This window comes from Pleurodeles waltl, chromosome 4_1 (genome assembly GCF_031143425.1).
Source record: "Pleurodeles waltl isolate 20211129_DDA chromosome 4_1, aPleWal1.hap1.20221129, whole genome shotgun sequence".
Lineage (NCBI taxonomy): Eukaryota > Metazoa > Chordata > Amphibia > Caudata > Salamandridae > Pleurodeles > Pleurodeles waltl.
In genome coordinates this window covers 988,117,141-988,139,828 of record NC_090442.1, presented here as the reverse complement: position 1 = coordinate 988,139,828, position 22,688 = coordinate 988,117,141, and the positions used below count along the sequence as shown (strand labels likewise).

At 48.1% G+C, this 22,688-nt stretch overlaps 1 protein-coding gene across 3 annotated transcripts in view; it reads right to left on the bottom strand.

Annotated features, from left to right (window-relative positions):
• Nucleotides 1-22,688, bottom strand: part of LRRK2 (leucine rich repeat kinase 2) — a 1,446,345-nt gene that overhangs the window by 138,568 nt on the left and 1,285,089 nt on the right. For all 3 annotated transcript variants that reach the window (XM_069229760.1, XM_069229761.1, XM_069229762.1), the window contains one exon: nt 13,683-13,867. In XM_069229760.1, coding sequence (XP_069085861.1) covers nt 13,683-13,867 — 185 coding nt within the window. The remainder of the gene's footprint in view (nt 1-13,682; nt 13,868-22,688) is intronic.

The window sequence follows — 22,688 nt, the reverse complement described above, 5'->3', positions numbered from 1 at the left end:
AAACCGGGTCTGTAGGAGGCGCTTTATACTTTTTTTCCACCCTTGGTGTGATTGCCCTACTCTTGACCGGCTCCTTAAAGATTTCTTTTGCGTGCCGGAGCATACCAGGGAGCATAGGCAGGCTTTGGTATGAGCTGTGGGTGGAGGAGAGTGTGTTGAATAAAAAATCATCCTCGACCTGTTCTGAGTGGAGGCTTACGTTGTGAAATTGTGCTGCTCTGGCCACCACTTGAGAGTACGCAGTGCTGTCCTCTGGTGGAGATGGCTTCGTAGGGTATGCCTCCGGACTGTTATCTGACACTGGGGCATCGTATAGGTCCCATGCGTCTTGATCTTGGTCACCCTGGCTCATGGTGGTGTGAGCTGGGGAGTGTGATGGAGTTTGTGCTGGTGAGACGTTAATCACGGGCGGTGGAGAGGGTGGTGGAGTAACTCTTTTCACCACTTTTGGTTGTGGTGTCTGTTCAGTCTGGAACTCCAACCTTCTCTTTCTTCTAATAGGGGGAAGGGTGCTTATCTTTCCTGTCCCCTGCTGTATGAAAATACGCTTTTGCGTATGGTCCACATCCGTTGATTGTAGCTCTTCCTCAAACCTATGCTTTTGCATTTGTGAGGTTAGCGAGTGCTCTTCTGTATAAGAGCCTGAAGCTGGGTCGGTTGTAGTTTGTTTCGGTACCGAAACCCTGTCAGCGTCCTTTTTCGGCTCCGAGGTGACTTTTTTCTTTTTCGGGGCCGAAACCTCTCGGCGCCGATCTTCGTCGGGCCCGCTGTCTCGACGTCGAGCAGTGTCAACACCGGCATCTCGGTGTCGACGCTTGTCTCCAGCACTTTCTCGGTCCCGAGAAGGCTGTGTGCCGGTGTCTCGACCGGAGTCGGACGATCTCGGCACTGTTTGGGCCTTTTTCGGTGCCGACGGTCGGTCACCGAATTTATGGGTCGAGCCATGGCCTGGTGGCAGTGGCGTCCCCTGGGCCTTGTAAATGTTCCTCTGAGTGGATTTCGACGTCTTACTCACGGTTTGTGTATCGTCGAATCCTTCGGAGTCCGAGTCTTGGATCAAGAAGGTACCTTCCTCTTCTTGTTCCTCGAACTCCCGGTGGGCTGTCGGTGCGGACGCCATCTGAAGTCTTCTGGCTCGACGGTCTCGGAGTGTTTTTCGGGACCGGAACGCACGACAGGCCTCGCAGGTGTCTTCGCTGTGCTCAGGTGACAGGCACAGGTTGCAGACCAAGTGTTGGTCTGTGTAGGGGTATTTATTGTGGCATTTGGGGCAGAAACGGAACGGGGTCCGTTCCATCGGCGTTCTTCAGCACGTGGTCGGGCCGACCAGGCCCCGACGGGGGATCGAAAAAACTACCCCGAAGGGCACCGGAGCTCTTCGATCCTTCGACGCGGTGTTGAATCTAACTACGCCGAACCCGAACGCAACAATACCGACGAAAATCTTCCGAAATTTAGCTATTTTTCCGTTCCGAAACTCGGAGCGACAGGAACACGTCCGAACCCGATGGCGGAAAAAAAACAATCGAAGATGGAGTCGACGCCCATGCGCAATGGAGACAAAAGGAGGAGTCACTCGGTCCCGTGACTCGAAAGACTTCTTCGAAGAAAAACAACTTGTAACACTCCGGCCCAACACCAGATGGCGAGCTATTGCAAAACATGCGTATCTACAGCGACAGATGCCATCGAACAAAACAATTACATTTTAATTTGCATTGCTGCTATAACTGTCAGGCAAAGAGGAACGTTTTGTTGAAAAGGAGTTTAATCTGATTGCCTTTGCTTTCAAAGCTGATGACTGTAACCCCAAAACTTTCTGCATGGACAGTTTTGCAGTATTCATTCAATCCTGAATAATTGAAATGTGGAAACCTATCATATGTTCTGACCAGATAGGGCAGCCAGTGTGGTTCTTTCCCAAAGGGCATCAGTAAACTTTACCAGCAAAAATTGGAAGTTAATATTATAAGAGCTAAACTCCAAGAGGTGATGTTTTTGCAACTAAGACTGTCCAGGAGGCCTCACAATATGAATTCCTGTTCTGAAGGAACTGTCAACAATCCTTTTGATTGAATTGTGCCTAACAAGACAAAACCTTAAGATCCCTAATGTGAAAGGAGCTGGTAAAAACACTGGATCAGAAAGTACTGCCTGTACTTATTTGAAACACATTTAGAGACTAGTGTTACACGTTGATGTTGTAAGAAAGTGGGGTGTTAATTGAGGGGGTATTACCCTAATCAAGCAACAGCCACAATCCATGTCAGGGTGAACATTGGAAAGTCACTAAATTAACCTGTGTTTATCCCTCTGGTGGCTTGGCACAAACGCAGTCAGGCTTGACTTAACAGCACTGTGTAAAGTGTTTATGCAACACTTAAGCAGTAATAAAGTAAAAACAACATGAGAAAGAAATAAAACACTAATTTAGAAATAAAATATACACTGTAATACATTTTTGACACCAAAACAACAAAAATCAGATGAGTAGAACTGCATTTATGAATTTTTTAAGTTTAAAGTGAAAAATAGCAACTAAAAGAATAAAGCAGCAACTGTGTTCATCTAGTCATGTGAGACCGGGGCAAGTTGAAAGTTATTGTCAACTGCAACGGCACGTGAATCAGATAGAACAAATGTAGACTGGGCCTGGTCTATGCCTACCTTCGGATGTCTAAGAAATTTTCAAGGAAAATATTTGAGAAGGTAAAGTTCAGCCTGGTGAGGCAGCTAGCAGTGTTCGAGAATGAGGCATTGTAGTCATGTAGCCTCTGGATAAAGATACAGTGAGGATATCTACAGTTCAACATAGCCTCTTTTATGGAAGCTGAACATTTATAGAAGGAAGAAGATGCAGGTTGTAGCCCACAATGGCAAGTTACTTACCTTCAGGCACGACTTATCTGGTAGAGACAATATCTAGTTGCTGATTTCTTACATTAGAATTTTCCCAAGCATCAGTCTGAATCCGGAGATTGTTCTCAAGCAGTACCCTGAGAGCCACTATGAGGCGTTGATCGGTTCCACATCTGTGGTTAGCACAGTCCGTTCCTGATATGACATCGAGGGTCCTATATAGGTGCCACCCTGGCGCACTGACATCAGTTTCTTTTCATGACTTTCCACGCCAGAAGTAAAGCCAAGAAGAATACTGAACACTGCTGCATCAAAATTGAGGCCCTGAAAGGGGAGTCCCTGTCCCTAGAAATCAGTTCAGAGAACGGGGAGGTAAGGAATCTGCAACTGGATATTGTCTCTATCAGATAAGGCGTTACCAAAGATAAGTAACTTCAACATCTGATGGAGACATCTAGTTGCAGATTCCTTACCTTATAAGAGATACCAAAGCAATACTATCCCTCGAGAAGGGCCTCCAAACCAAGATCGTACTAGAAAGTCCTGCAGGACTGAACAGGCAAAGTTCCTATCCCAACAGACCTAATTGTCCAGGCAGTAGTGTTTGTTAAATGTGGGCCAAGAAGCTCAAGTTGCGCCTGACAAATATCAAGGACAGGAACCCTGCATGCTAACAGAGTGGTGGCAGCTTGAGTTCTGATAGAATGAGCAGTTTGTGGGCCAATTTTTATGCAGGGGACAAGCCATCTAGAGATGGTCTGCTTCTGCAGTGCAGGACCTTTTTTCACACCCACATAACCAAGTTGATCATCCTACCAGAACTCTTTTGTACCATCAAGTTAGAACATCACTGCTCTTTTTGTATCCAGGCAGTGGAGTTTCTCCTTTTCCATAAAAGGATGTGGGTGTGTGTAAAAAATAGGCAAGGTGATGGATTGGCCTACATGAAAGGGCATGACCACTTTGGCAACAAGAAAGCAGTAGTGTGAAGCCCTCCGGAGGTTGCTTTTTGTCCAGTGTGTAGCAGATCCTAATGCAGAGTATGGCCCATCCAGAGATGGCCCGCTTCTGCACAACCTGATCTTTCTTTGCACCCACATACCCCACAAAGAGTTCTCGTCCACCTGGAAATCTTTGGTACAGTCAAGGTAGAAGGTCAATGCTCTATTTGGATCCAGGCAGTGGAGTTCTCCTTTTCCTTAGAAGGATGTCAGGGTGCGTAAAAAGTAGACAAGGTGATTACATGAAAATATGTGACCACTTTTAGAAGTAAAGTGGCCCTAGTGTGACGCACCACCTTGTCAGAATAGAGAGATAGTACTGCTTAGATGACAATGCCTGCAACTAACTGACCCTGCAGGCACATGTAATGGTCACAAGGAAGGCTTTTTTCATGGTGAGAAGCCTGAGAGGACAATTGTGGAAAGGCTCGAAAGGAGCACACATCAGGTAGATCAAAAACAAATTCAAGTCCCACTGAGGGATAACTAATGGGGACGGTGGAAACATACGAGTAAGGTCTTTGAGGATTTAAACAAAGAAGGTTGATCAGGCAACCGTAAAAAGGCAAAAACAGCAGATAGATAACTTTTTACCATGCCCATAGCAGAGTCCTGCTGGGCCAGAAAAAGGATGCATAATAGGACCTCAGAAAGAAGGACAGGAAGGGGGTCAACAGACTTGTCTGTGCACCATGCCACAAAACACTGTTAGGCATATACCGTTTTGGTGGAGGGACACCTGGCTGCCAAGACTATACATTATGGACTTCGGCAGGAAGGTCAATGTCTGTCAACTGTCGCTGCTCAAACTCCACGTAAGAAGGCAGAGAGTTGACAGGTTCGGGTGAAGAACTCTCCCCCGCTGCTGAGACAGAAGATCCCTCTCACCCCTCCCGAAGGGGCAGTCTGATCAGAGGATCAAAGGCCATGCTCTGTAGCTGGGGATACCAAGCTCTTCGTGCCCAGTCCGGAGCCACAAGGATGACATGGGCCCGGTTGTTCTTGATGTTCTTGCAAACTCTGAGCAGAAGTGGTATGAGCGGAAAGGGACACAGGACGCCTGAAATCTACTCGAAACAAAAAGTGTTGCCGAGCAACTGCAGCCTTGGAAACTCCAGTGCGCAATACAGCTGACATTATGCATTCTCTGCAGAGGCGAACAGATCTAACCATGGCTCTTCTAACAGCCGAAAGAGACCTTGCGCCACCTCTGGATGGAGACACCATTTGTGATCGACTAAGCATTGTTGGCTGAGTTTCTCTGCTCTGGCGTTCAGAGAGCCCACCCGATGTTGAACCACCAGGTAAATGAAATCACACCAAGAAGTACGGGGTTCACTGATAAATCAAAGAGAGTGAACAAGGAGTACACTTGTATCACCTGCCGCTCAAAGTCCTTACTAGGAGAATGAAGTCAGTGCGATGCTGTGTAGTGTTGGAGAAATGTGGGGGAATTTTCCTTTAAGGACTAGGTGGTCTCACACACTATATAGTGTCATGCTTCATCATTTGACCACCTAGTCCCACCCAGGAAGGACAATGCCACCTGGGCGGACTCAACCTCACTGTTAAAAGAACAGGAGGGAGTGCGTAAAATAATTCTTGGTCTAGAAAGATTGGGGATCCAGCTAACCTAGGGAAAATAAAAACACCTACCCAGTCACCTGTGCAAAGTCACAATTTAATAATGGTGTCTGTTTGGTGTGGTAAAAAACAAAAATGGGACACCTCCATGAGGACAAGGACTCACAGGGTCACCTATCTAAAAATCGGTTGCCAACATGTTTCTGCACTTAATCATGAGCTAAGGAAGGTCTCGGGGCATTCGTCAGGGCCTCGGATCCCTAAGACTCGGATTAGAGTGAAAGAATCTACTCCAAAATAATGGAGAGTAGAGGAATTAAGATACTATGCCTACCTTACCAAGGAGTTACCTTGAGGTGGCCAAAGGAATATAAAAAAAACAAAGAAGCAATTAAAACAATGCGGTAGTGAAACACAACACTGCAAACCACACACCCACATGTGACATAGAAAAAAGTTTTTTTCATGCACAAAATGTGGTAGAAGGATCTATCACTAAAGGGAGGAAATCTTACCCTATCCCTAGAGGCTGCTAGCCTCTGGTATCCAGGAGGGGGAGTGTCCCCTTATAGTCAAACACTAAGGAAAAACAATGAAAATAGTACGCACGAGTGGGAAGAATTGCCCAAAACAATGCCTATGCCTATATTTAGGAGAAATTAAATAAGGGGAAGTACCCTAGCCGACACCAGCAGTGTCCTATATACTGGACAGATAAGGAGCGCACAAAAATCTAGTGCAGGACAAGAGAGAGGGACACAACATAAAGGAAGACGCCTTTAATAAAAACGTCATGTTAGGAAGCCAAAACGGACTATACAAGGAGGATGAAAAGGGTAAAAACATTTAAGAAATGATCTTATCTGTGCTGGGGCGATTTCTGATGTAGCCACTCACTGCATCAAAGGGGCGCTGGCTATGTGCCTATACCGTCCTCTCCCTGGACCGCTTGGTGGAATGGCCGAGGGAAAGGTGGTCTTTTATTCAGGAGTAGGTATTCTTGCGCACAAGGATCGTGTCGTCACCGCCGCAGCCCGATATGCAAGTGTGGGCCGAATTAGTATGATCACTGCCGCAAGCCCGCATGCCGGTGCAAGTACCGGAAGTATAACAACAACGTCTAGTCTAATGACCCGGCGCTGCTGAGATGAAGCTCTGGGGCCACTGGGAAATGCAGTTCCCAGCAGCTGCAAGAGTGGACTGACCTCATCGTGATAGAGGAGGAGGGGGTGAGAGGAAGGGGGGGCAAAGAGAAAACAGAAGGTGAAAATAAAAGTGAATAAGGATAAGAGAGAAGAGGAGGGACGGAAAGATAGTGTTGAAAAACTAAGGGGAGGGGAGAGAAAGAAAAAGAGTAATAGGTGAGTGAAAGAGAATAGGAGGCATGGGAGGAGATAAGAGAGAAAAAGAAAAGGGCGAAAGGGAGAGAACAAAGAAGAAAGGGAAGGGGACAGTAGGGGTAACAAACTACAAATAATAGAAAAAAATAGAAAAAAAGCAGTGAAGTGGGAAAGAAAAATCAAAGGACAAGGGAAAAGTAGCGGTGATCCTACAGGAAAGGGCAGAAAAAGGAGGTGAGAAACCAAACAAGAAGGGGGAAGAAAAGAAAGGAAAAAACTGAGAAAAGAGGAAGGAACGAACAACGGAGTAGTTAAACAGGATGAACTCCTTTTTTGAGTGAAAACCACGGGATCTCATTGTTCAAGCCATCGATGTCCGAATGTAATCTCCAGATCCAGCGCTGTCCAACATGAAAAGCTCCTGTGTCATGTTGTTAGTCGTTGGAGGCAATTGCTCAAGGACTGTCCAAAATAGGTCATCTGGGGAATGGTTGTTCAGCGTGAAATGGTTAGTTAGTTTAGTAGCATCCCGTTTGCAGCGGATCATGCTCCTATGCTCACAAATCTGCGTACTAACCTTCCTCGTTGTCATTCCAACGTATTTGAGCTGATAAGGGCATTTAATCAGATAAATAACGTTCTTGCTGTTGCAGTTAGTCAGTGATTTCTGTACCCATGGTGTTTTCAGGTCTAAGTTTGTTGTTGTAGATTTTTGGGTAAACCGACAGACGCTACAGTTGCCACAAGGGTAGTGGCCTGTCGGTGGTGGTAGGTGCCAGAGTGTGGTTTGTCTGGCAGGGGGTTTAACCCTAGGTCTCGTATGGACCACCATGTCACGTATATTTGTGGCTCTCTTGTAAGCTTGCAAGGGTTGCTGAAAAGGCAGGCCTTCAGATGTGAGGATCTTCCAATCATCTCTGATAATTTTCTGGATCCTATTGGATAGTGGGTTAAAGGTGGAAACGCACACTATTTGTTCTGTGTTTGGTTTAGTTGCACATGGTTGCAATAGTTTGTCCCTAGTGTTATTGCATGCTCTTTTGTAGGCTCTTCTGACCAGATGTCTTGGGTAGTCCTTAGCTTGCAACTTCGTGGCCAACTTATCGGCATGTTCATTATAGTCTGTAAGGGTTGAGCAGTTCCGTCATAGACTCAGAAATTGTCCCACTGGAAGGTTCTCCTTCAGGGCCCGCGGATGGAAGCTCTAAAACTGTAACAGGTTGTTGCGATCCGTGGGTTTGTGGTAGACCTCCATAGTCAGGGATCCGTCCTTTGCATAGATGAGTAGGTCCAGGAACGGCAGTTGGTTGTCACCTATTGTCATAGTGAACTTTAGGAAGGGATTGGCTGTATTAAGCCAATTGGAAAAGGTCAGAGCCTCTTCTTTAGTTCCTGTCCAGACCAACAAAATGTCATCTATATACCGTTTCCAGAGCTTGATTTGCTGAAGGAACAGCTTATCTTCATGAAGAACCACCAGTCTCTCAAAATTGTCAACATAGAGACATGCCAGACTCGGGACAAAAGTGCTGCCCATCGAAGTTCCCTGTATCTGTAGGAAGAAACTATCTTCAACCTTAAAATAGTTCCTCGTGAGCGCCAAGTGTGCCAGATCCAGTACAAAGTCAGGGGGCGTACCTGATTTGCCTCTGTTCGCTTCAAGGAGATTACAAATAACCTCCAGGGTTGCCTCTTGGCGGATATTAGTATAGAGGGATTCAATGTCTAAAGTGATAAAGAGTTCTTTGGTTTTGTCAAAAGATACAGAGTCTAACAATACCAGCACATCAGTGGTATCTTTAAGATAAGTTGGAATTTTTCTCACTAGTGGCTGAAGAAAGATGTCTACGAATTGAGAGAGTGGCTCTAGGACAGAACCAATACCAGATACTATTGGTCTGCCTGGTGGAGAGGTCTTTCCTTTGGGCACCTTTGGGAGAATGTAGAAGTAGGGTATCTTTAGATTTGCTTGTACCAGAAAGGCTGCTTCATGTTGGGTGATCCAGTCATTCTCTATTCCTTTTTTCACCAAAAAGGAGATTTCTTCTTGGATGTCAGGTGTGGGATCACGAGACATGCGTTTATAGTGTTGGGTGTTACCTAACAAATGCTTGCATTCGTCTCTGTACATTTTTTGTGGTAAAATTACCGTTGCTCCGCCTTTGTCAGCTGGTTTGATAATTATGGTAGGGTCAGATGTCAGGCATTTTAGAGCAGTGAGTTCATCCATGCTCATGTTATGGTATGGTTTATTCAATGTCTCAGTGAGCCCACTTATTTTTCGAGACACTGACATCTCAAATGCCAAAACCTCAAGGGGCATTTGTCCTGTGGTTGGGCAAAAGGTGGATTTAGGACGTAGTCCTGTATTTGGCTCTGGTGTCTCAAAGTTCTTGCCTAGAAAGAAAGTTTTCAGGCGGATTTTGCGGAACAGATCTGCTAATTCTGTTCTAGTCTTGAACAGATGTATTTCTGGAGTAGAAACAAAATTAAAACACTTGCTCAGTGCTTTAGTTTCAAGATCATTGATTACGTGGTCAGAGGTTGATAATGTTATTTGTACTCTCTGTCAAGTTTGTCACTATGTTTTGCTCATACCTGGGAGAGTTTCCCGTTGTATCTCGTTTTCTGGGATGTCTTCTCTCGGACGCCAGTGCACCCCTTTCCTTTTCCCTTTGCCCCTCTCTTGGCCTCTGTCTAAAAAAGGCGGGGGTGATTCAGGGAATGATCATTGTGCTGGATGTTGGAAGAAGGGTGCCTGATATTGAGTTGGGGGTCCATACTGAGCTGGCCAACCCCATTGCTGGTTATTGTATGGGTAATGTCCTATTGTTCCAGCCATGACTGGAGGCGCAAAGCTGCCTGACAAAGGGTCCACGACCCCACCCTGTCCTGCTTGTTGCAGTACCACATGGCGGTGGTGTTGCCTGTAAACACCTGCACTACCTTTCCCTTGAGAGAGGGAGGAAATGCTTTCAATGCTAGTCTGATCTCACAGAGCTCCAATAGGATGATGTGGAGTTGCGACTGCTGAAGACCAGATGCCTCTGATTTCTGTCTCTCTCAGACAGCTGCCCCCAACCCAGGATTGATGCATCTGTGACTTCTTTCAGATCCTGTGGGGAAGGGAGAGGGATCTGCCTCTGACCCAATTGCGGTTTGTTAGCCACCACTGCAGATCTTGCGCAGTTCCCTCCAAGATCTGGACCATGTCTGAGGTCCCACTACCGAGCCTGAATATGCCATCTGGCATGTGTCACCAGCAGAGCCTGAACATCCTGGGCTCTCTGCTCAAGAGGAAAAGCCCGAACCTGCACTGTGCCCAGAACAGCTCAGATAAAAAGGAGCATCTGAGAGGGAGTAAGGAGTGACTTTGGTACATTTATAGTGAACCCCAGCAAATGCAGGAGGTCCACCGCAATCTAGAGGTGAGGGATGACAGCCTGGGGTGAGCCCACCTTCAACAGCTAGTGTTCGAGGTGGGGGAGGACTTAATCCCCTGACCTGCACAGATAAGTGTTGCCCACCGCCATCACCTTGGTGAACACCAGAGGGCCTCTAGTAAGGGCAAAGGGATGCACAGTGAACTGAAAGTGCTCGTGGCCCACCATGAACCGCAAGTAACATCTATGGTCTGGCAGTACGGGATTATGAAAATAGGCATCCTGCATGTCCAATGCTACCATCCAGTCTCCTGGGTCCACGGCTGATAGAACCTGAGCCAGACTGAGCATCTTGAACTTCTCCTTCCTGAGGAACAGATCAAGGAACCAAAGGTCTAAAACAGGGAGGAGGCCCTTGTCCTTTCTGGTGTAAGTAAAGGTAGCAGGAATAGCAACCACAACCTACTTCTGGCACAGGAACCATCTCTATGTCTCCCTTGGCCAAGACAGAAGTAGTTTCCTCTCTGAGAAGTGCCCAGAAATTCTCCATAATCTGATCATAGGATGGTGGCATGGATGGAGGGGTTGTCTCAAAGAGGAGGAAGTAGTCCCTTCAGACCATCTGCAAAACACACCTGTCTGACATGAAGGCCTGCCAGTGGAACAGATGATGGTGGATCCTGTCTCCTACTGCCTCCTGGTGGGGATGAGTCAGAATAGGAAGGCTTTGAGGCAGCTTCAGAGGGTGGCAGTGAATTGGACAGACCGCTGGCTCCCTTATCCATGTGGTTGGTGGTTCCCACGTCCCGACCACGCAGAGGCTGGTCAGCATGCTCAGCACAGTGGCTGGAGGGGAATGGATTTGGTTGGGTGTCCCTTTCGTGTTTACAGATAAGCAGACTGAGGGGAATGAGGGGCTGCTGCGAGGCCCAAGGGCCTGGCCATAGCACCAGAATCCTTGAAACGCTCGAGCACTGAGTCTGCTTTTTCTCTGAAGAGACAGGTGGCAACAAAGGGCATGTCCAAAAGATTGGCTTGGACATCCCTGAAAAGTCAGACATCCTCAACCAAGCATGGCATCTAGGGCCATTGTGGATACAAACACTCTAACCAGTGAGTCGGCTGTGTCCAGTCCACATCGGATCGTGAACGTTGCTGCATCTCTCCCATCAGCAACTGCTTAGGCAAGTACAGCCCGGGCCTCCCGTCTGGACCTGTGGCAGCACTTGCGCAACCGTATTCCACAGAAAATGGAAATAATGACCCAAAAGGCATGCAGTATTCCTGGACCGTAATGCCATGCTGGCGGAAGAAAACATCTTCTCCCCAAGTGTGTCCAGCCTCTTGAATTCTCTATCCGTGGATATGGAAGGGATCGTGCCATGGGAGGTAGAGGCTTGGATGACCAAGACCTCAGGGGTGGGGTGGGGTGTTGCACAATGAAACTTGGGTCACCCGACGCAGGGAGATAGCGGCGAGCAATTGCCCTGTTCATAGGAGACCTTGTTCTGGGCTTGGACCAGGTACCCCGCAGGACATCTGTAAGGTCTTCTTTAAGGGGAGCAAGGGTTCAGAGGTGAAGCTCCAGGTTGAAGTACCTCTGTCAGGAGGATAGTCCTGACTGCCATCAAAGGCAACTTAAGGTCCAGGACCGCTTTGCACCACATTAGAATATGACACTCCCTCCTCCATAGCCACTGTAGGGGGGAGACAGCATGCCATTATCTTGGGAGGTATCCAGTCCACCGGCTTCACCCAAGTCCATACGCCAGTCCATAGTATTTTGGAGCTGGTATTCCAAAGGGTCCAGCGACCCCTTCCATTGCTCACTTTAACGTATCCAATAGAAATGGGGCTCAGGATCTGACATAGGAGGCAGAGCTCCAGTCGGCGCCGGAGTCCGCATGGTACAATGCCCATCCAGCTCTGTGTCAGAGTCAGCAATAAGGATGAGGACAGTGCCGCCCAGGGGTGTTGGTGGCACCGGGAGTGTTGCCATCAGGACATTTGTCGGGGAAGGTCAAGGTGGCACAATGCTGTCCCAGATCCAAGCAAGGATCCTTATGTGCGCCTCGTACCCGAGGCCGACGCTGCCAGCGCAGAACCTGGGGAAGCCCCTTCTATTGCTATGGGGGTCCAAAGGTACCCCAATGGTATCGGACTGCCCAGAAATGAAGCGCATGGCCTCATAAAACTCTTTGAGTTTGTCAGGGGTTGCTCCGGCTGCCAGAAACTCTGTCAAGCGCAGAGTCAGCCCTGATGCAGACTCTGCAAGGGAGACCTAGAACGAAGGTCTCCCTCATCTTGTTGGCTGCTGTGAAGTTGAAGAAACTTTCACTTTCGACGACTTCTTGTGTCACAACTTACCCGATCATCCCGCTGACTTGTGAGTGGGCTGGACGATGATGGAGGTATCCGTGAATGCTCCTGGGGCCTTCCACTCAACCAGGTCGCCGACTTGTGCGGAGTTGAGCGTCGGGCCGTCATCAGCTTCAGAGACCGCTCCCTCAAAGCCTTCGGATATATGGCCTGACACTTACATCATGACTTTGGGTTGTGGTTGCACCCCAAACACCAAAGCATACGAGGTACGGATCTGTCACGGACATCACTGAATGGCAGGATCTGCAGGTCTTGAACCCGGTCTTCATAGGTGACATCCCTGACACACCATGAGTTATCGGTCCAAAACAAAACTTGGACAGGAAGTCAAAAAAGGCACTGGTTGGTGTGGAAAGTGAAGAACTGATGTCAGTCTGCTGGGGTGGTGCCTACCTACGACTCACAATGTCATATCCAGTGCGGACCATGCTGACAACGGACGCTGAGCAGATTGATGCCACCTAACGTAGCACAGGGGTACTGCTGAAGAAAAATCTCTGGTTCGAGACGGACACCTGGGGGAAATTATAAGGTAAGGTTCTGCAACTAGATGTCTATCAGACGTATCCCAATACAAAAGTGTGGAGCATCAATTGCCTGTAATATGCAGGATCCCTCAGGTCTGGTGGTACATTTTTAACATATCTTTAATGCTTATGCAATGCAGGCATATTTTTATTGCATCAAATTTCCCACTCATATTCCAAGCAGTGGTTTTAAGGGAAATAATTTGTCTATACACTTCAAAGACGACAAAAGTCCATCTGTTTTATCCAATAGTATAGAGCCAATCAATGTAAATCTGGTTATTTCACACCAAGCTCCTTATCCTGTGCATTAGACCAAATTTGAACTGATGCACAGACAAGCACGACATTGAGAAGGCTTTTCTCCTAACTCTCCCCCTACACCACAAATTAGCAATAGTCACAAGTTGACACATTCCAAAACTAATTACTAAATTAATCCATCAGTGGAACTCGGCCTGCAAATACTGAAGGATGATGAGAAGAAATATGTTTAACTTTTCCAACACGAGGCAGAATGTTTAAAACACTGCAGAATATTTAATCTACATGATAAATTGGCATGTGTAGCTAAGCAGAAAAATAGATTATTGGTGAACAACTTACGCTTGAGTGCTCATGGTATCAATGTGTTTTTGAATTACGAACTCCTGGGACAAACATATGATCTTTGTCCCACATCCTCCCCAGATGGCATTTCTTTCTGAAGAGTATGTTGATTCACATAACCCCACTATTGGTGTGCTCACATCTCCTACAGTTATTATCTTGATAGGCGCTGCATCTTTACACTGTAAGACAAGATGTTCTCAGTTATTTAGTCATTGGCGATACACAAATCACTTACCATTGGTAATATTCTTTCTGAGTGACCACTCATCCCTTGCAGATTCCTTATGTGATCCCTCTCAAGGCACTAGATTGGATTTGTAGCTTTTTCAGCTGTCATAGCCTCTCACCGTAGGCAGGATGCTGCACCAAACAATGACAGGGATGGAGCAGTCTATGACAGCAATTCTGTTGCACAATGTTAGAAATGGGGTCTTTGGTTGGCAGTCAGGTTACCCCCTGTCCAAGCAAGGACCCTCACTCTAGTCAGGGTAAAAGAGAATCACTATCAGCTAACCTCCGCTCACCCCATTGGTAGCTTGCACAAGCAGGCATGCTTAACTTCAAAGTGCTAGGTGTAAAGTATTTGTACCAACACACACACTAACTTAATGAAAACACTACACAATGACACAACACAGGTTTAGAACAATAGAAAATATTTATCTAAACAAAACAAGACCAAAACAACAAAAATCCAACATACACAGGTAAAGTTATTAATTAAAATGTACAAAGAGTCCTCATCTTCTTTTAAACACAATGCTAACGCTGTTAGTGTGAAAAGGTACCTGGGTTGTGTCAAAAATAACCACGCACAGGCGAGTGTGCATCAAAAGAAGCCTGTATGCGTTGTTTCTCGTTCGGTCGGGTCTGCCTGCGTTGTTTCTTCTCTTCGAAGGAGAGCGATGCGTCGATCCAGACAAGCCCTCTCGGGTCAGGGTAGGCTTTGCATCGTTTTTACACGCCCAGTGATGTTTGTCCTGCGGCACTGTGACTCAAAAACCGCAGTGTGGGTTGCGATCTCACCAGCCTCCGTCAGCGATGCTGTGCGTTATTTCTCCAGCCGCGTGCGTCGATCTCCCAACCGCGATGCAGGCGGAGCGTCAATTTCAGCCGCGAAGCCGGCGGCACGTTTTTTCCAGAGGTTGCGTCAAAACTTTCCCCGCGCGGCGGTCTGTGTGTGGATTTATCAAACCTCTCCTCTTCACCTTTCAAGGCCCCAGGAATTTGATAGTGCACCACTGGGCAGGGCAGGAGTTTCAGCAGAGGCTCCAGGTGCTGGCAGAGAGCAGTCTTTGCTGTCCCTGAGACTTCAACAACAGGAGGCAAGCTCAATTTCAAGCCCTTGGAGAGTTCTTCACAAGCAGGAAGGCACACAAAGTCCAGTCTTTGTCCTCTTACACAGGCAGAAGCAGAAACTGCAGGATAGCTCCAAAAAGCACAGTCACAGGCAGGGCAGCTCTTCTTCCTCAGCTCTTCAGCTCTTCTCCAGGCAGAGGTTCCTCTTGGTTTCCAGACGTGATCTCAAGTCTGTGGTTTTGGGTGTCCTTCTTATACCCATTTTGCCCTTTGAAGTAGGCTTACTTTAAAGAAAAGTCTCTTGTTTGTGAAATCCTGCCTTGCCCAGGCAAGGCCACAGACACACACCAGGGGGTTGGATACTGTATTGTGTGAGGGAAGGCACAACCCTTTCAGGTGTGAGTGACCACTCTTCCCTTCCCTCCTAGCACAGATGGCTCATCAGGATATGCAGGCTATACCACAGCTCCCTTTCTGTCACTGTCTAGAGAGAGGCGCAAACAGCCTAACTGTCAAACTGACACAGACAGGGAATCCACAAACATGCAGAGTCACAGAAGGGTTTAAGCAAGAAAATGCTCCCTTTTTAAAAGTGGCATTTTCAAACACACAATCTTAAAATCAACTTTACTAAAAGATGTATTTTTAAATTGTGAGCTCAGAGACCCCAAACTCCACACGGTCCCAAAGGGAATCTACACTTTAATCATATTTAAAGGCAGCCCCCATTATTACCTATGAGAGGGATAGGCCTTGCAATAGTGAAAAACGAATTTAGGAGTATTTCATTGATAGGACATATAAAACACATTAGTATATGTCCTACCTTAAAAATACACTACAACCTGCCCATGGGGCTGCCTAGGGCCTACCTTAGGGGTGTCTTCCATGTAAGAAAATTGAAGGTTTAGGCCTGGCAAGTGGGTACACTTGCCAAGTCAAATTGGCAGTTTAAAACTGCACACACAGACACTGCCGTGGCATGTCTGAGCCATGTTTACAGAGCTACTATTGTGGGTGGCACAACCAGTGCTGCAGGCCCACTAGTAGCATTTGATTTACAGGCCCTGGGCACCTCTGGTGCCCTCTACTAGGGACTTACCAGTAAATCAAATATGCCAGTCATGGATGAACCAATTACATACACATTTTGTATAGGTGCACCTGCACTTTAGCACTTGTTAGCAGTGGTAAAGTGCCCATAGTAACAAAAGCAGCAAAAACCAGTCCTGCACACATCAACAACCTGTGAAACAGAGGCAAAAAGTTAAGGGAGACCACGCCAAGGATGAAAAGTCTAACACGTGTGTCCCCCAGCTGAAAGTAGAGAGCAACTACCCAGCCTTGTGGGAATTCTCATCACTAAGGCGGAAGAATCGGGACAGACCATCAGCATTGGTGTGTTCTGTACCAGGGCGGTGTTCCAGCGTAAAGTCCATCCCCTGCAGGGAAATGGACCAACTCAACAGTTTTGGATTCTCACCCCTCATCTGCATTAATCATCTGATGAGCCTGTGGTCGGTCTGAACCCAGAAGTGAGTCCCAAATAAGTAGGGTCTTAGCTTCTTCAGCGCCCAGATGACAGCAAACGCTTCACGTTCTATGCACTCCACCTACGTTTCATGGGAAGTAACCTCCTGCTAATGAAGGCTACGGGTTGATCTAGGCCCTCTTCATTAAGCTGTGAGAGTACTGCTCCAATACCATGCTCTGAGGCGTCTGTTTGCACAACAAACTCCTTGGAGTAGTCAGGTGCCTTCAGCACAGGTGCTGTGCACATGGAGCCTTCAGGCCATCAAAAGCGGTCTGGCAAGCCTCTGTTCAGATCACCTTCTTGGGTTGCTTCTTAGAAGTCAACTCAGTCAAGGGGGTAACAATGGTGCCATACCCCTTGACAAACCTCCTGTAGTAGCCAGTGAGGCCTAAAAAGGCTCTCACCTCAGTCTGGGTTTTGGGAGGCTCCCAAGCCAGAATGGTGTAAATGTTTGGCTGTAGGGGTGCCACCTGGCCACTCCCTACCTGGTGTCCCAAGTACACCACAGAACCCTGACCTATTTGGCACTTGCTTGCCTTAATAGTGAGGCCTGCCTTCTGCAGGGCCTCCAACACTCTGCAGAGGTGATGCAGGTGTTCCTCCCATGTGGAACTGAAAACATCAATGTCATCCAGGTAGGGGGCTCTGAACGCATCCAGCCCACCCAACACCTGGTTGACCAACCTCTGAAAGGTGGCAGGGGGCATTCTTCATCCCAAATGGCATTACTTTAAATTGAAAGTGCCCATCTAGGGTAGAAAATGCAGACCTCTCCTTGGCCCCCTCAGTTAAGGCAATCTGCCAGTACCCAGACGTTAAGTCAAACATGCTGAGGTAGGTGGCAGCTCCCAACCGATCCATGAGCTCATCAGCTCGGGGAATGGGGTGCACGTCAGTCTTGCTGACCGCATTGAGTCACCGGTAGTCCACACAGAACCTGAGCTCTGGAGTGGCACCAGGTGCAGCAGCCTTTGGGGCCAATACCACTGGGCTGGCCCATGGACTGCTGGAATGCTCAATAACCCCTAGGGTTAACATTTTGGATACCTCATCCTTAATGCTAGCCCTGACCCTGTCAGTCACCCTGTAAACTTTCTGTTTAATGGGTGGACTGTCCCCAGTGTCCACATCATGTGTGCACAAGTGTGTTACCCCTATGATCAGGGAAAACCGTGAGGCAAACTGTCCCAACACCTGGCGACAGTCCCTCTGTTGCTCTGCAGTCAGGGAGGGGAGAGGATCACTCCCTCCACATACCCATCTTTTTCTCCTGCAGACAGGAGGGCAGGAAGAGGCTCACTCTCCTCCTCCACCCCATCATCTGTTGTAAGGAGCGTGGACAGTTCAGTCTGCTCAATGTGTGGTTTGAGGTGGTTAACATGCAAGACCCTTAAAGGGTTCCTGGGAGTCTGCAAGTCCACCAGATAGGTGACTTCACTCATGCGCACCACCACCTCAAAAGGCCCAATCCACTCATGCTGGAGTGCCCTAGGCTACACTGGTGCCATCATCCACACTTTCTGACCATGTTGAAACTCGACCAGAGTGGCATGCTGGTCATACCACCGTTTCATATTCTCCTGGCTTGCTTCCAGGTTCTCCTGTGCGAGACTCCTGAAGCGGGCAGTCTGGTTTCTCAGAGCCAGCATGAAGCTAAATACATCCTGGGGGGTTTACTAGGAGCTTTTTCCAAAGCCTCCTTCACCAGACTTAAAGGTCCCCTCACAGGGTGGTGATAGATCAGCTCAAAGGGACTAAACCATAGTCCCTTTTGAGGCACCTCCCTGTAAGTGAACAGAAGGAATGGCAAGAGGATGTGCAACTTCCGCCGCAAGGGCTCTGATAGGCCCATAATCATGCCTTTCAAGGTGAGGTCGAATCTCTCAACCAGACCAGTACTTTGGGGGTGCTAAGGGGCGGTGAACTTGTAGGTTATCCCACACTCCTTCCACAGAGACTTCGTGTACGCAGATATGAAGTTGGTACCCATATCACATACCACTTCCTTGGGGAACCCCATGCGGGTAAAAAAAAAACATCAAAGCACGACCCATCACACGTGAAGTGATTGACCTCAGAGGAATGGCTTATGGGTGCCGGGTGGCATGGTCCACCAAGACCAGGATGAACCTGTTGCCCATGGCTGTCTTGGGATCCAGAGGCCCCACAATTTCAATACCAACCCTTTCAAAGGGGGTACTAACAATATGAAAAGGTTGGAGGGGAACCTTACATTTCTCCCCCACTCTTGCCACTTGCCTGACAAGTTTGACAATATCTGCAATGTGCATCTGAGTGCCTGCTCATTAGGGGCCAGTGAAAGTGGGTGACAAGCCTCTCAAAGGTCTTGTCCCTCCCCAAATGTCCAGCTAACGCACATCATGAGCCAATCTCAGTAGGAATGCCCTGAAGCACTGGGGTACCACCAGCACACGGGCTGACCCAGGCTCAGGAAACTTAGGCGCACTATACAGGAGGCCATCCTCCCAATAGATCAGGTGATATCCTGGCTCCTTGCCAGCCGCCTGGTCTGCAGCCTGCTGCCGCAAACCTTCCAGAGTAGGGCATGTCTTCTGTGCTGCACTGAATGCTTCCCTAGTGGGCCCCCCTTCCTGCTGCCACTGCGACAGCTCAAGGACCTCCCCTAGTTCAGCCACCTGTTCCCCTGTAGGTTCTGGGGCGTCACCCTCAGGCTCCGCCTCCTCCCAGACCGTGGGAACTTCTGGGTCCGGTTTACCGCGCCTCCTGCCCTTCCACTTTTGGCAGTCCCCTGGACCACTGTTTCAGGCTGCAGGGGCTCTTGACCACCCTGACGGGCTGCCATTGATCTGATGGATACGCATATCCACCCAGGCAGACCCAACATCTCCAAGTGTGTCCTGTGTTCCACCCCCTTCCAAGGGGAATCCTCCAGGTCATTGCCAAGCAAACAATCTACAGGCATGGTTAGACTCACAGCTACATTCAAGGATCCTGAGACCCCTCCTCATTCAAAGGGAACCTACGCCACTCTGCCCAGGCATTCTGAGTTGTCCACTGCAACTACTTGGTGAAGTACCCGGGGATCAATCTGCTCGCCAGAAACCAGGTGACTCCTCACTATAGTCACACTGGCTCCTGTGTCTCTCAGAGCATCCACCCTCTGTCCATTGATGGTCACCCACTAGCTGTACTTCTTAGTATTCTCAGGCACGAGGGTTCTCTGGATCATCTCACTGTCCCCTAGTGAGACAAGGGTCATCTTAGCTGGCTCCCACCTACCTGGAACCAACTCCTCCTCAAGCGCTACACTAGCCAAACCCTGGCACTGCGCACCAGTTAGTGCTGGTGTACTCTTGGGACATTTGGGGTCTCCCCTCACATGACCCACCTGGTCAAATGCATAGCACTTACGTGGGGGATCCCCTGCCACTGGCTTTCCTTTGAAGAACCATGGCTTCTTCTCACTGGGTGGGGGCTGGGAGTTCTTACCCTATGAATCAGATTGGGGCCATTTAGAGAACTCCCCCTGTTTGCCCTTTACCCCCCCTTTCTTCTGTGAGGAACCTTGCCCATCCTTGGCGTGGTCTCCCCCATACCTCTTGAGGACCCTGGTGCTCTCCCAGCGGTCCGCTTCCTGTGCAATCTTCCTGGGCTCAGTCAGCTTGCTGTCAATTAGGTGGTGGCACAGCTCTAGAAAACAAACTGTACAAGTGCTCCCAAGCAATCAAATTGTAAAGCCTCTCATACGTTGTTACCTTACTACATCATTGTGAATGACTTGCACCCCCTCCTCCCCTTCTTGCTCCTCCTCTATGTGCCCCTCAGCTTATTTGGCTGTCACCCAGGCCCTCAGCACCTTTTGCAGCTCGTCCTTCTCGGATGAGCTCATAATGGGACAGGCAAAAGCTTTACAGAACTGCTACAACTGAGCCACTGTACAGCTCTCCATTTTATCTATGTCAAAAGTAGCTCCTGCTGATGCATCTCCAGATTGAGATCTGATGAAAAGTTAAAAAGTGCAAAGTTCCAAAGGCAGAAAAACAAGTTCCCAAATGAAGTTTTAAAAAAGTAAACAAAGGGATCAGCAAGAAGTAGAACAAAAGTGAAGTCCCAAAGAGAAAAGCAAAAATCACAAGACAGGTGCTATGTGGTCACGAAGTGGTCTGAACTCAAAACAGCAGTGTACACTTAATCACTGTATGTCAAGTCCAATCCCAACAGCTGATTACCAAAGTTAGAAATGGGGTCTTTGGTTAGCAGTCAGGTTACCCCCTGTCCAAGCAAGGAGCCTTTTTACATTTTAATTAATAACTTGACCTGTGTATGTTGGATTTTTGTCATTTTGGTCTTGTTTTGTTTAGATAAATATTTTCTATTTGTTTAAACCTGTGTTGTGTCATTTTGTAGTCTTTTCATTAAGTTACTGTGGGTGTTGGTACAAATACTTTACACCTAGCACTCTTTGTTGGTACAAATACTTTACACCTAGCACTCTAAAGTTAAGCCTGCCTGCTCATGCCAAGCTACCAAGGGGGTGAGCAGGGGTTAGCTGAGGGCTATTCTCTTTCACCCTGACTAGAGTGAGGGTCCTTGCTCGGACAGGGGGTAACCTGACTGCCAACCAATGACCCCATTTCTAACACTGAATATATAAGGAACTCCCAACCAGATGCAGTAAATGTAATGAAAGACTGTTCTTTTCGCACAAAGCAAATCGAATTCCAAAAACCCTATCCTCAAAATAAGAGCAGAAATTGGATGGCAAAGAATCTGAAGAAGCTAAACCACCCATGAGAAAGAACATTCCAAAGATATGAAACTTGTTCTTCTAATAGATGGGTAAACCCACAGATTTCTTAAGTATACTACTCCCCAAAGCATTTTTCTTAAGGAAGTGGGTCAAGAATACATGAGGAATCCCATTTACTTTAAAAGATCTGGAGAACAGCCCTACTGAGGGTGGATGACTCTCCTGTCCATGTCCAAGCAATTATGCTTTCTAAAGGATTCAGAGCATTACAAATCTTCTGAAAAGGCATTCTTTTAGATAATACTAGAGCAGATGCTGCCCCTCCCACACAATGAGCACACAATTACCCACAGCACAACTCTCAAAGCTAACCACACACAGACATAGGGGTTCATTCTGACCCTGGCGGTCATTGACCGCCAGGGCCAACGACCACGGAAGCACCGCCAACAGGCTGGCGGTGCTTCCTGGCCAATTCTGACCGCGGCGGTAAAGCCGTGATCAGAAAAGGGAAACCGGCGGTTTCCCGCCGGTTTTCCCCTGGCCAAATGAATCCTCCATGGCGGCGCTGCAAGCAGCGCCGCCATGGGGATTCCGACCCCCTTCCCGCCAGCCTGTTTCTGGCAGTTTTCACCGCCAGAACCAAGCTGGCGGGAACGGGTGTCATGGGGCCCCTGGGGGCCCCTGCACTGCCCATGCCACTGGCATGGGCAGTGCAGGGGCCCCCTAACAGGGCCCCATAATGATTTTCAGTGTCTGCTTTGCAGACACTGAAAATCGCGACGGGTGCCACTGCACCCGTCGCACCCCAGCAACTCCGCCGGCTCCATTCAGAGCCGGCTTCATCGTTGCTGGGTCTTTCCCGCTGGCGGGCGGGCGGCCTTTTGGCGGTCGCCCACCCACCCAGCGGGAAAGTCAGAATGACCGCTGCGGTCATTTGACCGCGGTGCGGTCTTTTGGCGGTCTCCGCCCGGTGGGGTCGGAATAACCCCCATAGCCTGTTAACGCACTCTCTTGTCCAAGTTACTACCTTCACAAGTAATGAACACACTCTCATCAATATGAAATGGGCCAGTTCTGCGAATATAGTGGCTCATCACCCTCTTCTCAGATATAGGGGGTTATTACAACTTTGGAGGAGGTGTTAATCCGTCCCAAAAGTGACGGTAAAGTGACGGATATACCACCAGCCGTATTACGAGTTCCATAGGATATAATAGACTCGTAATACGGCTGGTGGTATATCTGTCACTTTACCGTCACTTTTGGGACGGATTAACACCTCCTCCAAAGTTGTAATAACCCCCATAGTCTAAGCCGCTTCTGAAGCTTCTGAAGGTTTAACCTGACTGACATAAACTCTGAGGCAACCTTTAGAGTACAAACAAGGTCTTACACTCAGCCTAGCACTATTATTAGAGAACAACCCTAAAGG